Here is a 14,998-nt window from a genome sequence, read left to right on the forward strand (position 1 = left end):
AAAGAAAGAAAGAAAGAAAAGAAAAGAAAAGAAAAGAAAAGAAAAGAAAAATCAGTGAGATGCTTCTATTCTTCCTTTCATGCAACCCTCTTGTTAGGCAACAGATCTGGATTAACAACCTATATTGTGTCTGACATATCATTAAGACAAAAAGCATACATATAATGAATTACAATTACCTCATCTTTACCATTTAAATGAGTTAAGCCTCAGCCATGGAGCCTATCATCCTATACTGTATGTAAGACTAAAATGTAGACAAATACCATATTGAGATTACCGATACTTACAGAGAAACTTCTTCTTCTTTTCCAATGGAAACTCATGAAATGTTTCCCAAAATAGTTTTACAGTGGGATGTGTGGCCGAGTAATCTCCCTTGTAGATGGCAGTCTGTCCAAAAAAGACAAAAAGAAAAAAATGTCCCTTAGAAAAATATTTTAGTGGACATTATATATCATTTGCATTTGAGGCTAAGAAATAAGTGCTCAGATACAGGACACCTCTAAATCTAACTCAACCACAGTATGCTTGGAACGAGACCAGGCTCTGGGAACACCTCCCCAAACTGCTGCTGCTTCGCCGAAGTTAAAGGAGTTAAAGGATCTTTTGTGCTTACCTCTTCCAGTTCTTCCCAGTTGTAGTTGCTGTTCCCCACCATCATAGCCCTCAGTTCTGAAGGCTGGAAGAGCTCAAGTACTTTGCCACCACACACCTTTAGGAAGCCACTAGAGAAGGCTGTGTACCATTCATGAACTGAGATTTGGAAGACATAATTGACATAAGCATCCACAAATTCCTGCCTGCCAGAACACAAAAGAAATCAAATACATTTAGCTCAAAGTCTTGTAAAGCTTATGAAGTTACCCTTCTACACTGAGATTGGGAGTGATAAAAAATGGAATTTCATCAAATGTTCACATCAGGAGGCATCCTAAAGCATCATATAGGTTACCAGCTCTCCTCTCCTCCCTCTCCAGCCCCAGCCCTAACATTCCACCAAGTGCCTCAGATGATCCAAGGAAGGATAAGACAGGTAGGAAGGGGAGCAGGCCAGGTAAGTAGAACTAAACTACTGGCTTTACCTGAGGTATTCCAGTTTTCATGTTAAAAGTCCTGCTTAAAATTTAGTGTGGAAAAAATAATACGACTTTTTCTGCTTAAAATAAAAAGTCTGAGATAACAGTTCTAGGCCACTTTCCCTATCCTCAGAAACAAATAGAGCTAAACCACTTGACATTCGTATCCTCGCCTATTTTAAAAGGTTAATTTTATAACTCCTTGTTTATAAAACCTTTACGTCTGGAAAGAACCATCTCAAATAATGGCTCCATCTCACTAATAATCAGGCAAATGCAAATGAAGACGAGGGAATTGCCATTTGCACTTATCAGACAGGTGTAAGGTTAAAAACAAGATTATATCAATATGGTGAGGGTGTGGGGAAAACGGAAACCTCATAGGCAGCTGGTAGGAAGATAAACTGAAATGATGGGAGCCACATATCGCAACCATGGAAATATATGAAGATCAACCAAATGAGAAGAGCAAAGGCTATTTTTTCAGAGCTGCTATAGCAAGAGAGTCTGCCACTGTCACTTGTGCTGTGGAAGAGACTCTTCAAAGTCAAGCAGAGGAGTGGAAAAGCTTTACAGTGGAAAGAGGGAAGGCTTCAGATACACTCTGATTGGAGGCTGCTAGCCTGGGGAAGCTGCAGGTGGGCTATAACTAGAAGTGGGGCATCCTATGTGACTGGTTAAGGGTGCATATTTGGCTTTCTCTGGTTGGTTCTAAGTTGGAAGTAGGAACAAAAATTAAGGAAGTTGTTGTTTATTAATCACATCCTGGCCTATTTGGGCCCACCGTTACAAAAGGTATCAAGAGAGATGGCAATCAGGCTCCCTGCAAGTCTGACTTAGAGCAGGCTGGCTTCCTGGGCTGCTTATTGCAGATAAGAGGTTGGTTTCCTGGGCAGGTTGCTACAGACTGTGGGTCTCAGCTCCATTTTTATATATGGCCTGGCCACTGTCCGTAGGTATATTCAGTCTCTCACAAGTGGAAATATAAACTGTGAACCTAGACATAAACATTTTGGGGGGAAATTCTGTGAATACCTAGAGAAGGTGAAAATGTAAATACCCTTGATAATGCTACTGTGCTAGCGGGCAGGTAATGCAGAGATGCTAACATATGTGCACAGGAAGATGACTTCAGGGAAGTTTACTGCAGCATTTTCTTGTAATACAGAGAATTCAGAGAAACAAAACTAAATATCCATTAATATGAACACGGACAAGGAAAAGATGGCAGAGTCATATGATGGAAACCATAAAGCAGAGCACTTTAATGGAATTAACTAGATCTATACTTAGCAAAATGAATAGAATCTCAGGAACAATGCTGAGTGAAAATCAAGTATTTGCATGTTCAGTAAAATATGACAGCATTTATGTAAGTTGTGTTTTAACACTTAAATCAATGCTACTTATAAAAGGTAGTAGGTCTGTCACTTAGAACTTGTGACCCTTGGGCAAGTTACTTAATTTCTCCATGCCTCTTGTGTCCTCATTTGTAAAATGGGGAGAGTAAGAGTCGATAACTCATGGAACTGCTTTAGGATTAAATGAGTGAGTACATGTAAGAGTGCTTAAACCAAGGCTGGTGTATAACAACTGCTTTGTAAGTATTAGCTAGTATTATCGTATTGTTTATGGATATAAGATTTTGCTTATGAGTATGAAATTATACATATGCATATGTAAGACGCTTAAGTGTTCATTTTTAAAAACAAAGACATTAATGTAAAAAGATCTTTGTCTAGCCAGGTGCCGTGGCTCATGCCTATAATCCCAGCACTTTGGGAGGCTGAGGCAGGCAGATGGCTTGAGCCCAGAATTCAACACGACGAGACCCAGTCTCTACAAAAAATCAACCAGGCCTGGTGGTGCATGCCTGTAGTCCCAGCTGCTCAGAAGGCTGAGGTGGAAGGATCGCCTGAGCCCAGGAGGTCAAGGCTGCAGTGAGCCATGATCACGCCACTGTACTTCAGCCTGGGTGACAAAGCGCGACTCTGTCTCCAAAAAAAAAAAAAAAAAATCTGTTTTAATATACATGTTTATTATAAAAACATTTTAAAAAATCAAATTCATAAGAGTTTTCTCTGTGTAAGAAAGAAGGGTGGGAAGAGGGGAATGGAATTAAGGGTACGTACAAAAAGAAGTTGAGCGGTATCAGTAATTTTTTTCTTTTATTAAAAAATCTGAAGCAAATACCTGTTGACTGTGGATCATATATGCAAATACTTGTCACATTATTCTATGTAGTTTCTGTGTTTTAGATTAAAAACAATTTTAAAACTTCACATCATGAAGATAGTTATTTACTACTTATCCATCACTGTAATTTAACACTTTATAAAGCTACATTTGAATTATTGGGTTTCCTCCAAGCAGATGCTTTTTACATGTTCACCATTCATACCAATAACTAACCAATAAATGGTGTGATACAGTGGATAAGTGAGGCAGACAGGGGTTCAAATCCAGGCTCTGCCATGTTCTGTATCTAACTAGTAAGCCTTTCTTTTCCCATTTTTAAAACGGTATAAGCTGCAATCTTTAAAATAAAGCCACTAATGTAAAAAGATTATTGTACATGTTAATCATTGATACTGAAAGTTTCTCACACCATATATAACACTTCACTTCTCTGAAACCCATTACACTAAACTAATGACATTTTTCTGATACAATTACCCAAGAGAAACGCCATCACAACAATTTTTATTACGGACTGTGATGGTTAATTTTATAAGTCAACTTGGCAAGGCTATGGCATCCAGTTGTTTGGTCAAACACCAGTCTGGATGTTGTTAAGATATTTTTTTAGTCGGGATTAATATTTAAATTCATAGACTTTGATTAAAGCAAGTTACCCTCCATAATGTAGGTAGGCCATATCCAATCAGTTGAAGGCCTTAAGAGAAAAAGACTTGAGGTCCTCCAAAGAGGAAAGAATTCTGCCTCCACACTGTCTTTGGACTCAAGACTTCAATATTAACTCTTGCCAGAATTTCTAGCCTGATAGCCTATCCTACAGATTTCAGGCTTGACAGCCTCCACAATCACATGAACCAATTCTTTAAAATAAATCTGTCCCTGCCCCCGCCCCACTTGGCCCCACACCCTATCGGTTCTGTTTCTCTGGAGAACACTGACACAGATTTTGGTACTAAGAAGTACGGTACTGCAACAGCAAATACCTAAAAATGTAGATGTGCCTTTGGAATTAGGAAATAGGTAGAGCCTGGAAGAGTTTTGAGGAGCTTGACAGAAAAAATCTAGATTTCACTTGAGACTATTGGTAGAAATAGCTCAACAGTCTCAGGAAGCAGCCTGAGACTCACCATCTAGATGCCCAATCTTGAACCTTCTAGCTAGTAGCCTCCGGTATTCCTTTCTAGCAACACTGCTAAACAGACTAAAGCCACTATGGAAAACAATGTGGCAGCTTCTTATGAAGTTAAGCATACATTTACTGTATGACCCAGCAATCCCACTGCTAGGTATCTACCCAAGAGAAATAAAAGTCTATGCTCATAGAGAAACCTGTAGATGAATGATCACAGCATTATTCACAATTACGAAAAACTGGAAACAACACAAATGGGAATACTACCCAATAATAAAAAGTAAAATAAAAAATAATAAAAAATAAATTTACCAATATATACAACAACACGAATGAATCTCAAATGTACTCTGCTAGTGAAAAAAGCCAGGCTCAAAAGGCTACATTCATATAATTCAATTTACCTGTCATTCTGGATAGAACAGAAGTATTGAGACAGAGAACAGCTCAGTGCTCACCAGGGCTGGATGTTGGGGAAGGGTCACAAGGTACCTTTAGGGGGCGATTTACTGTTCTATATCTTGATTACTACAGTGCTTACATTACTGGACTTGCTTGTGAAAGCACCCCCAAAAGTGCAAATTTTACTGTTATGTAAATGATACCTCAATGAGCCAGACTTTTTAAAAAACAGTCTAGTTTAACACTAAGTTTTAAGATCTGTTGAGACAGGAAAATAAAAATCTTGAAAGATGAGCATGCCCTAAATATTTTAAGCAGGTTAAGTTAGTCAAGCGAATTTAACCAAAATTTGGGATTTTTTTTTTTTTTAAAGTCTGTCACAACTTCCATACTATAGGGGTCAAAAGGCCTATTTTCTGCCCCTGAATCTGCCAATTAAGTGATACATGCAGTAAGATGATTTCACCATATTTGCTTCTAAGTTTACTATCTGTAAAATGAGAAACATCCTTCCTAATCTCAAGGTAGCTGTAGCCATCAAAAGAGATGATATATGGGAGGGGGGAAGAAGGTAGAGAAGAAGACAGTGAGCCACTAAGAAGATGGTGAGCAGGGTAAAGAAGAGGGTTGGGGGGAAGGTGGGGAAGGAGACCGTGGAGGAAGGTAGGGAAGAAGACCATGGGGGAAGATGGAGAAGAAGAAGGTGGGAAAGAAGACAGGAAGAAGAAGGTGGGGGAAGGTGGGGAAGAAGATAGAGGGTGGGGAAGACGACAGAGGGTGGGGAAGAAGACGGTGGGGCTGGGTGGGTGGGTGGGGAAGAAGACGGTGGGGCTGGGTGGGTGGGTGAGGTGGGGGTGGGTGGGTGGGAAGAGGGTGGGGCTGGGGGAGGGGAAGAAGAGGGTGAGGTAGATGGGGAAGAAGAGGGTGAGGTAGATGGGGAAGAAGAGGGTGAGGAAGATGGGGAAGAAGAGGGTGAAGAGGGTGGGGAAGAAAAGAGTGAGGAGAATGAGGAAAAAGGGCGCGGGTGGGGGGAAGGTGAGGAAGAAGGCAGTGAGTGGGGAAGAAGAGGGTGAGGAGGGTGGGGAAGAAGAGGGTGAGGAGGGTGAGAAAAAGGACAGTGGTGGAGGGGAGGTGAGAAAGAAGGCAGTGACTGGAGAAGAGGAAGATGAGGAGGGTGAGGAAAAGGACAGTGCGGGGGCGGGGGAGGTGAGAAAGAAGGCAGTGAGTGGGGAAGAAGAGGGTGAGGAGGGTGGGGAAGAAGAGGGTGAAGGGGTGGGGAAAAGGGCAGTGCGGGGAGGGGAGAAGGTGAGGAAGGCGGCAGTGAGTGGGTAAGAAGGGGGGAAGAAGATGGGCAGAAGGTGGGGCATAACACAGTGCGGGGGAGGGGCAGGAGGGAGGGAGAAGATGGTGGCAAGGAAAGGTGTGAAAACAGATAATGGGGAAGGCAGGAAAGCAGATGGTGTTGGGGGAAGCCCGGGAAGACGAAAGTGAGCAGGGTGGGATAGATGGCACACGCTTTAACCAAGATAAGAGGGGGCCTTGGCCCTGGGCCCCATGCTTTAGAGAGACTTGCTTTTTTTCAGCCCTCCTCAAGCTTTAGTACTTCCCACAGGCCAAAGATTCTGTAGAACCTTCTAGAACACACACCAGGACACTGGGAGCTCTGAGATTTCCTACCCAAATGACTCCAAAACTGCTTCCAGGGGTGTCCTGCTGAGAGACAACCTTGCCACCAGGGTATGTGTCGCCAGGTGTGTGGGATGGCCAAGGGGGTGTTGGGTGGACACACAGGTACAGAGCTTGGATATGCAAGCTGCCCTATCCACACATATGCTCCCCAGGTCCCCAAAAGGGTAGAATGGAGCCAGCTTGCCCGTTCCTCCACTGCCTGGAGAGGAATGTGGAGGAATCTAAGAGGTGATCAAATGCCAGCTATGGAGAGAGATGCAGAGGTAAGCGAAGACATATGTACTAGCATTTGTAGAAGGGCCTGGATGGGGGTGAGGAGCACACGGAAAACGGGCTGAGGCCATCTACGCAGTTCCTGAAGAAGCACCTCGGGCAGCCACTGACACTCCCAGCCCAGCTCTACACGGCGTGGGTACATGGGTGGGCTGGGAACAGGGTGTCTGTCCAACAGGCTGGTGTTGAGGGCCCAGGAGACGTCAGGGTAGCAACAGGAGGAATCTGGTGCAGTATGAGCGCACGGCCGTCAGCTGATAGTGGGGAGCCAGTCAAGTGCCGCAAAAGCAGGGGGCGGGGCCGCGGCCGACGTCATTCCCGCGGCCGCGCGTCACCGCCACTTGCCGCATCCGCAAGATCTCTCTGGACCAGCTCGGGTGCAGGGCCTCTGCGGGATCCCTCCTAGACCTCTGCGGCTTCTCCTCTAACATGGCCGACTCGGAAAACCAGGGGCCTGCGGAGCCTAGCCAGGCGGCGGCAGCGGCGGAGGCAGCGGCGGAGGAGGTAATGGCGGAAGGCGGTGCGCAGGGTGGAGACTGTGACAGCGCGGCTGGTGACCCTGACAGCGCGGCTGGTCAGATGGCTGAGGAGCCCCAGACCCCTGCAGAGAATGCCCCAAAGCCGAAAAATGACTTTATCGAGAGCCTGCCTAATTCGGTGAAATGCCGAGTCCTGGCCCTCAAAAAGCTGCAGAAGCGATGCGATAAGATAGAAGCCAAATTTGATAAGGAATTTCAGGCTCTGGAAAAAAAGTATAATGACATCTATAAGCCCCTACTCGCCAAGATCCAAGAGCTCACCGGCGAGATGGAGGGGTGTGCATGGACCTTGGAGGGGGAGGAGGAGGAGGAAGAGGAGTACGAGGATGACGAGGAGGAGGGGGAAGAGGAGGAGGAGGAGGAGGCTGCAGCAGAGGCTGCCGCGGGGGCCAAACATGACGATGCCCACGCCGAGATGCCTGATGACGCCAAGAAGTAAGGGGGGCAGAGATGGATGAAGAGAAAGCCCACGAAGAAAACAGCTTGGTTTTGTTTTTCCCAGAATATTGGTGGACTTAAAAAGGCTCAGGTTTTTGACCAAAATACAATGTGAATTTATTCTGACATTCCTAAAATAGATTAAATTGAAGCAATTAGATCCTGGCCAGCTCGATTCAAATTTTTCATTTTGAACATAATAAATATATCAAAAGGTGTTAAAGAAAACCGAATTAAACCCAAAATTATGTTTTCATGGTCTCTTCTATGAGGATTGAGGTTTACAAAGGGTGTTAGTAGATGCGAAGTAAAGAACGTCACTTTGAAACCCATTCATAACACAGCATACGCTACACATGGAACACCCAGGCCATGACTGAACACGTTTTCAGTGCTTAATTCTTAAATTTCTTTACTCATGACATTTCGCTGTGCAGAGAAGGCAGACCCCAAGAAAAACGTCATCTTTGAGACTTTGCTTTTGTAACGCAGACATCAGCTTTACACTTCACAGGAGATTGATGGCACTGAGGAAGACTGCAATGGAGATCATGACACTACTGTTAATAAGGCCAGGAAAACTGCCATTTCAAGTTCTGAAAAATGTTTGAGTATTTGAATTTAGAGAATAACATGGTTCCAAAAAGGAGGGTGTAAAACCTGTAAAATACTGTCAACATATGTATTCATTAGTTACAATCTCATGTTTGTTTTCTTAGTAGTGTCTATTTACAAAGACATAAAAAATACCCCAAATATGTTTAAGTATTAAATCACTTTACCTAGTGTTTTAGAAATATTAATTTACTTGAAGAGATGTAGAATGTAGCAAATTCTGTAAAGCATGTGTATCCAGTGTTATGTACTTTGATCCTTGTGACGTCTTTCTGTCATGTAGCTTTTAGGGTGTAGCTGTGAAAATCATCAGAACTCTTCACTGAAGCTAATGTTTGGAAAAAATATATACTTGAAGAACCAATCCAAGTGTGTGCCCCTACCCCCAGCTCAGAAGTAGAAAGGATTTAAGTTTGCTTGTATTAGCTGTGCCTTCATTATTTTGCTATGTAAATGTGACATATTATAAAATGGTGCATAATCAAATTTTACTGCTTAAGGACAGACGCATACAGTAAGGATTTTTAGGAAGAATATATTTAATGTAAAGACTCTTAGCTTCTGTGTGGGTTTTGAATTATGTGTGAGCCAGTGATCTATAAAGAAACATAAGCTTAAAGATGTTTACCACTGTGGTGTTAATAAAACAGTATTTTCAAAAAAATATATATAAAAGACTCGGTACTCTGACTGCCTGTATTCAAATCCCAGCTCTGCCTCCTATTAGTAATGTACCTTAGGCAACTCAGCTAATACTCTCAGTGCTCAATTTCTCCTCATCTACAAAAGGGAAGAGGAATAGTCCCTTCCTCATGGGTTACTATGAAGAGCAAATGGATTAATACATATAACGCCTATAGAATAGCATCCAAACCATGGTAAGCGCTGAATAATTCTTAGCTATTATTATTACATGAAAGATAAAGACAGTGATTGGAAATTCAATCCTCCTTCTCTCCTGTTACAAAATGGGAGAAATGGACATCACTACATCAATGCCTTCCCATGTTTATGGTTCCTTATTATGAGAGAAGAATGTGGCCTTTAATTCAGAAACACAGGAAATTAAACTATCTTGTTTTGATTTCCTCAACATAATATCAAGTTTTTATTAGCTCCCAGAAAGGATAGAAGACTTCAATATAACATTAAAAATATACAAAAAAGGCTATTTCAACTTTGTTTGCTTCATTCTGAATGAAGCAGAAAGTTTTTTTAAAAAACTGGACTCCAAAAAAATTAAAAAATCAGATGCCATTTGCTTCATTTTCCCTGCAGGGTTAAAATTACAAAGAAGCAAAATTAAACTGCTTTATCCTAGGGAATGGAAGGCAGCACTGACCTGTTGCTAATAACAACAGATTGTTGAGTACAAACAACCTTAAGGTAATGTTAATCTTCCTTATGATCGGGCCAACCAAAAGAGAAAATCAGAATAGTATATTACATACGAAGTTCTGATTATCTTAATCATATGATTATCTTAATAGAGAAAAAATCTAATAAAATTTAATATTCATTTCTTATATCCAGGAATGAGATGATCATTTTACTATTTTTCTGGGTACAGTAAAAAGCAAAAATGATTGAAACACAGATAAGAGGTATAAGTATTGGGAAATGTTTTTTACGTATAGAAAACCCAAGAGAATCAACTGAAAAACAATTCAATTTAATAAGTTTGATGAATTGACCAGTTATCAGATAAATACACAAAAACCCATAACCATTTATAGGCACTAATAATGATCAAAATATATGGGAAAGGCTAAAACCTCTAATAAGAAATGTGTATAACCTATGTAAAAATAAAAAACAAATAAATGTAACATAAGCCTTTGGATGTAAGATTGAATATCACAAAAGTATCAGTTCTTCCCAAATTAACTTTTATCACAATTCTAATCAAAACTCAAACTGGATCTGGAACCTAATATAATTACCATAATGCTCACCTTAAGAACAGCTAAGAAAACCTTTAGCAATTTGGAAACAGTTTAGATTTTTACCTCTGACTACAGACTAATTGAAGAAAATATACTAAATATTTATCAATTACATCAATTACTGGACAGGGAATGGCTCGGAAAAGAGTGATATAAGACCAAAAGAAGTAACAGACATGACAACACAAAAATTAAGAAATCACAGAGTTAAAGACACACACTACATTTTCAAAAGCAAAAACAGAATAAAACCTACAATAGATATAGATGGCAAAGGGTTAGTAGTCTTAAACATAATGAAGAGTTCCTATGAATCATATGAAAATTATTAAGTCCTACTAGAGAAATACATAAAGGACATCAGCAGAGTCTCTAAAAAGAGGAAAGACTGCAAACCCTGACTGAGGCAGAAAGAACTCACCTAGTACTGCGTGTTCCTGAACCTGCAGCACTAGGTGAGCTGGGGTTCTGGCAGAGTCTAGAGACAAGTGTTCCTAGCTCTGTGCTCTGGCCAGCAATCCTTTTGTTTATGATAACACTTTAGCTATGGGGTTTTCTAGCTACCGGCTGTACCACTGTTGGCCACTTCTCTAAGGATACAGGGATGTTTGTGATGTCAAGCGATTTCTGCCATTTCCTAACTAGGCTAATCTTTACACTCTTTCCTAGACTGCTTATTTGATAGCTTCTCTGGCAACCCTAAAGCCTGCATCTAGCAGGATACCCTTGCTTCAAGGTAGGTCAAACACTATCATTCATAAACCATTTTCAACCTATTATAGGCCAAAATTAGTCAACAAAGCAAAAATTAACTGGCAGAAAGAAAGAAAGGCAGCATGCAATACACAACCAACTCTCTGAGTATTACACGGAAAACTGGCATGCCGATGCTTACTGTGAAAAATGGCATGGCAGCTCTCTCTACCTGAGAATGTACACTCAATGCATACACATAGACACATTTACACATATACACACACATACACACTTTTTTTTTTATTAAGGTGAAATTCACATAACAAAATTAACCATTTTAAAGGGAACAATTCAGTGGCATTTGTACATTCACAATGCTGTGCAACCACCACCTTCTAGTTAATTCATTTTTTAAACAAAATATTTTAGAGGTAAACAGCAGTAAAATAGATCAGTACTGTGTAGAGTATGTAAAGTAGCCTATGTGTGAAAGAAATGCAACATTTTGTAAGTGAGATTAAATTTCTTTTTAGTTTTTTCTTTTTTTTTTTTAAAGAATACACACCATTTTTCTAAGAACTGGGTGAAATGGTGATAATGACATATAAGGGAGTATAATTCATTAGCAAAATAAATTTATCAAAAATACCTATCAACAAATTCAAATGTTATACATTTTAATTCCATTTCACCCCTGAGACCTTATCATTAAAAAGCAATTTTAAAGGCACAAAATCCTTTATACACAAAAGATACTTGACATAGTCTTATTAAAAATGGTGGTGGGGGGAAGAGAAAAAAGAGGAATAAAAAAGAACATACAAACAAGTCAAATATTAAACAGTGAAGAAACAGAAAAATACACATTCACATAGCAGACCATGCAGTCATTATTAAGGGTGTTCATAAGGACTTTGTAATAGCATTTTAAATATAAGCATTGTCTTCACCTAAGTTTAAAAATTCAGACACTCCATTTCATATGTATATAGTTATGTTTTTAGCTATTCCAATTTTGCTTTTTAAAAACATTACCTAGTTGGCCTGAAATGAAAAACAGCAAAGTCTTCAAAGTCATTTTTCTTCCTAGGGGGAAAGGAGGATGGGAACTCTCGAGCCCCAGCCTTAGCCCCTGAGAGGTCAGATGCTGATGCCCATGGAGCGCAGTCTGACTCAAACCACCTGGCTTTGAATCCTGGCTCTGGTTTAGAATCCTGGACTTCTAGCTCTGCAACCTTGAACAAGAGACTTATGCCTATCTGTGCCTCAGTTTCCTCATCAGTAAATGGGAAGGCTTACATGTCAAATATTTCAAATAATGTCTGATGCATGGTAAGCACTCAAGAAGTGTTACTGGCATTTTAATTCTGCTGTTCCTGTAATAGTCCAATGCAAATACAATGCAGATCTTAAAGACTGCATCCCTCAGAAACTGTCCTGAAAGATCAACTGAAGTCTGCCAGCAGTCCTGAAGATCTTAAGGAGCAAGAAGTGTTTGTCATGCATGAGTTTTATTCTCAGCTTCTCACTATAGAATCTAGATGCCCTCTGAAGCACTTACCTTAAGTTTGGCATTTCTCATTATGTGATCCTTTTACTCTACTCTCCGCCCCCGCACTGCCCCCCCAGCCCCATGTGTGTGTCATCTGTCTTTTTTAATATGGGGAAAATAGGAAGACAGCAATTGCATTTAATCTGATTGCATCAAATTGAGTAAATGTTAGGGAATCTAGAACAATGTGTGGGTTTTTCACTAATGGTAATAACACCATGTTATAGACCATAAGAAATGCTTAACCATGAGTAGTCATGTGATACAGTATTATCCAGATGTGACTACCAGCTGGTGGCAAGATTTGTCTATGATGCAGCCACCAGTAATTAGCCACAGATGTTCTTTTACCTGGATGCCTACAACTCATTTGACTGTATAGGTTCTGTCCAAGGATAGAAAGCATTTTAAAACCAAATGAAATGGAATAAATTATGAATATGGAATTGGTATTCCTCTGGCATTTTCCCCTGGGGCAGCAATGCTAGCAAATATCTTACTGTTAACAAAAACAGCCTCAATGCCAGCAGTATCTGTGTATACAACTCCCTAAAAGTTCAGTAGGTATTCTTCTTACAGTTCTTTCATTTTCTTAGTCATAAAACGTAGGACTGCCAATGACTAGATTATGGCATATAACCAAGGAAATAATGACTATAATGATCAACTTTTTATAACTTCATACAGCCTTTCTTACCAGGACCTCAATGTACTTTGTTGGTAAGACTTCTATTTTGTGCAGCATAAAATGAAAAGAAAAAAAATTCATTCATGTCTTTTTCTGGTGGTCCCTAACCAAAACAGCTATAGTAAAGAGTACAGCAGTAACCATGAATGGGACTGGTGTCCTTATAAGAGTCACAAGAGAGCTTGCTTTCCATCCCTGCTCTCCACCATGCTAGGATACAACAAGAAGTCAGCAGTCTGCAACATGGAAGAAGGCCCTCGCCAGAACCTAACCATGCTGGCAGCCTAATCTTTGACTTCCAGTCTCCAGAACGTGACAAATACATTTGTGTTGTTTATAAGTCATCCAGTTTATGCTACTTTTTTACAGCAGTCCAAACGAAGACAAACAGGTAACTGTGACAGCAACAGGGTCTCCTGCCTGTCACTGAGTGACACAGACATGTACAGCAGTGCCTAAAGCAGCATGGATGAGTTCACAGTGTACTCAATGAGTACTCTGAAAAACCAAAATCTAAATTTCTACCTAGTACAGAAGCTGTTCCATACATCATGAACATAGTATAATGCAATCAAAATTTCTCTGTCTGAACTGACAACTCAGATTTTTCCATCCCTTTACAGAGCACCTTTCGTATTTATGTCCTCTTCTCTGCTTTCTAGTATCCAAATCTTAGTAGGCTTCCAAACTTAGCTCTATCCCGTATCTGTCCTCCCAGATGCATCTGTCCAAGCTGATTTCTCTGAACGCCTTCAGATTCAACCACCCAATTTAGTCTTCATATTCCATTTATGGTTGCATCTGAGAACAGCTTATCACCCTAAACAAACTGTGTTATATTTTACTATTCCTGCACAGTTTCTCCCACAACTGTTGAGTCAATTCAACTGTTGATTCACAGAAATGTCTTTTGAATAAGGAGAAAGACAGGGAGAGAGAAGCAAAGAAACAGAAAGAGAGAAAAATTCAGACTTAGAAACAGAGCAAAAAAGACAGAGACAAAAATATGCTAAGAGAAATAACTTGACAAAGATATGAAAAGGAGTAAAAAGTTCTGGCAACTGCCTCAACTGCAGACTACATCGCCAATTGCCTATTCCTGCACTAGGTCATTCATTTCCCCAGCCACTGTATCATACTCACAGAGCACTATGATGACCCACCGAAAGGATGAGGACATTGTGAATGTTCCCCTTCCTCAGGATGCTTGCCTATCCCACTGTTAGCTTCTAACGAATGATGCACACATTATCTTGTCTGAAACCTAATGCAAAAGCTAAGACATTGTTTGAAAGACTAAAGGCTATATATGTATCTACATATGTACTTGCACACATGTGCAATGTTTAAAGCAATCCCCAAAACAAGAAGGGAAGAGAAATCAACTGGGCTAACAAATCTGCTTTATGATCTGCCATAAATTTTCCCAATTCTAAAAACATTATCTGACTATATGGAATAAAAAGCCTGTTCTTACTAAGGAAATAAACAACCTGAAAATAAATTATTTACTGTTAACAAAAGTACCGGGGGGCGGAGCAAGATGGCCGAATAGGAACAGCTCCAGTCTCCAACTCCCAGCGCGAGCGACACAGAAGACCGGTGATTTCTGCATTTTCAACTGAGGTACTGGGTTCATCTCACTGGGGAGTGCCGGACGATCGGTGCTGGTCAGCTGCTGCAGCCCGACCAGCGAGAGCTGAAGCAGGGCGAGGCATCGCCTCACCTGGGAAGCGCAAGGGGGAAGGGA

The 14,998-nt window shown here is 40.7% G+C and overlaps 2 protein-coding genes across 4 annotated transcripts in view; one reads left to right on the top strand and one right to left on the bottom strand.

Annotated features, from left to right (window-relative positions):
• HERC3 (HECT and RLD domain containing E3 ubiquitin protein ligase 3) overlaps positions 1–14,998 on the bottom strand; it is a 128,235-nt gene that overhangs the window by 4,147 nt on the left and 109,090 nt on the right. For all 3 annotated transcript variants that reach the window (XM_025386513.1, XM_025386511.1, XM_025386512.1), the window contains 2 exons: positions 620–803; positions 291–393 (listed from right to left, as the gene is read on the bottom strand). In XM_025386513.1, coding sequence (XP_025242298.1) covers positions 291–393; positions 620–803 — 287 coding nt within the window. The remainder of the gene's footprint in view (positions 1–290; positions 394–619; positions 804–14,998) is intronic.
• NAP1L5 (nucleosome assembly protein 1 like 5) lies at positions 6,728–9,029 on the top strand. The gene has a single exon (XM_025386521.1). It carries the CDS (start codon positions 7,204–7,206, stop codon positions 7,750–7,752), a length of 549 nt encoding a protein of 182 aa, XP_025242306.1. The 5' UTR covers positions 6,728–7,203; the 3' UTR covers positions 7,753–9,029.

This window comes from Theropithecus gelada, chromosome 5 (assembly GCF_003255815.1).
Source record: "Theropithecus gelada isolate Dixy chromosome 5, Tgel_1.0, whole genome shotgun sequence".
Taxonomy (NCBI): Eukaryota; Metazoa; Chordata; class Mammalia; order Primates; family Cercopithecidae; genus Theropithecus; species Theropithecus gelada.

Coding starts and splice junctions, on each gene's coding strand:
- NAP1L5 (XM_025386521.1), top strand. CDS start 7,204: ATGGCCGACTCGGAAAACCAGGGGCCTGCGGAGCCTAGCCAGGCGGCG.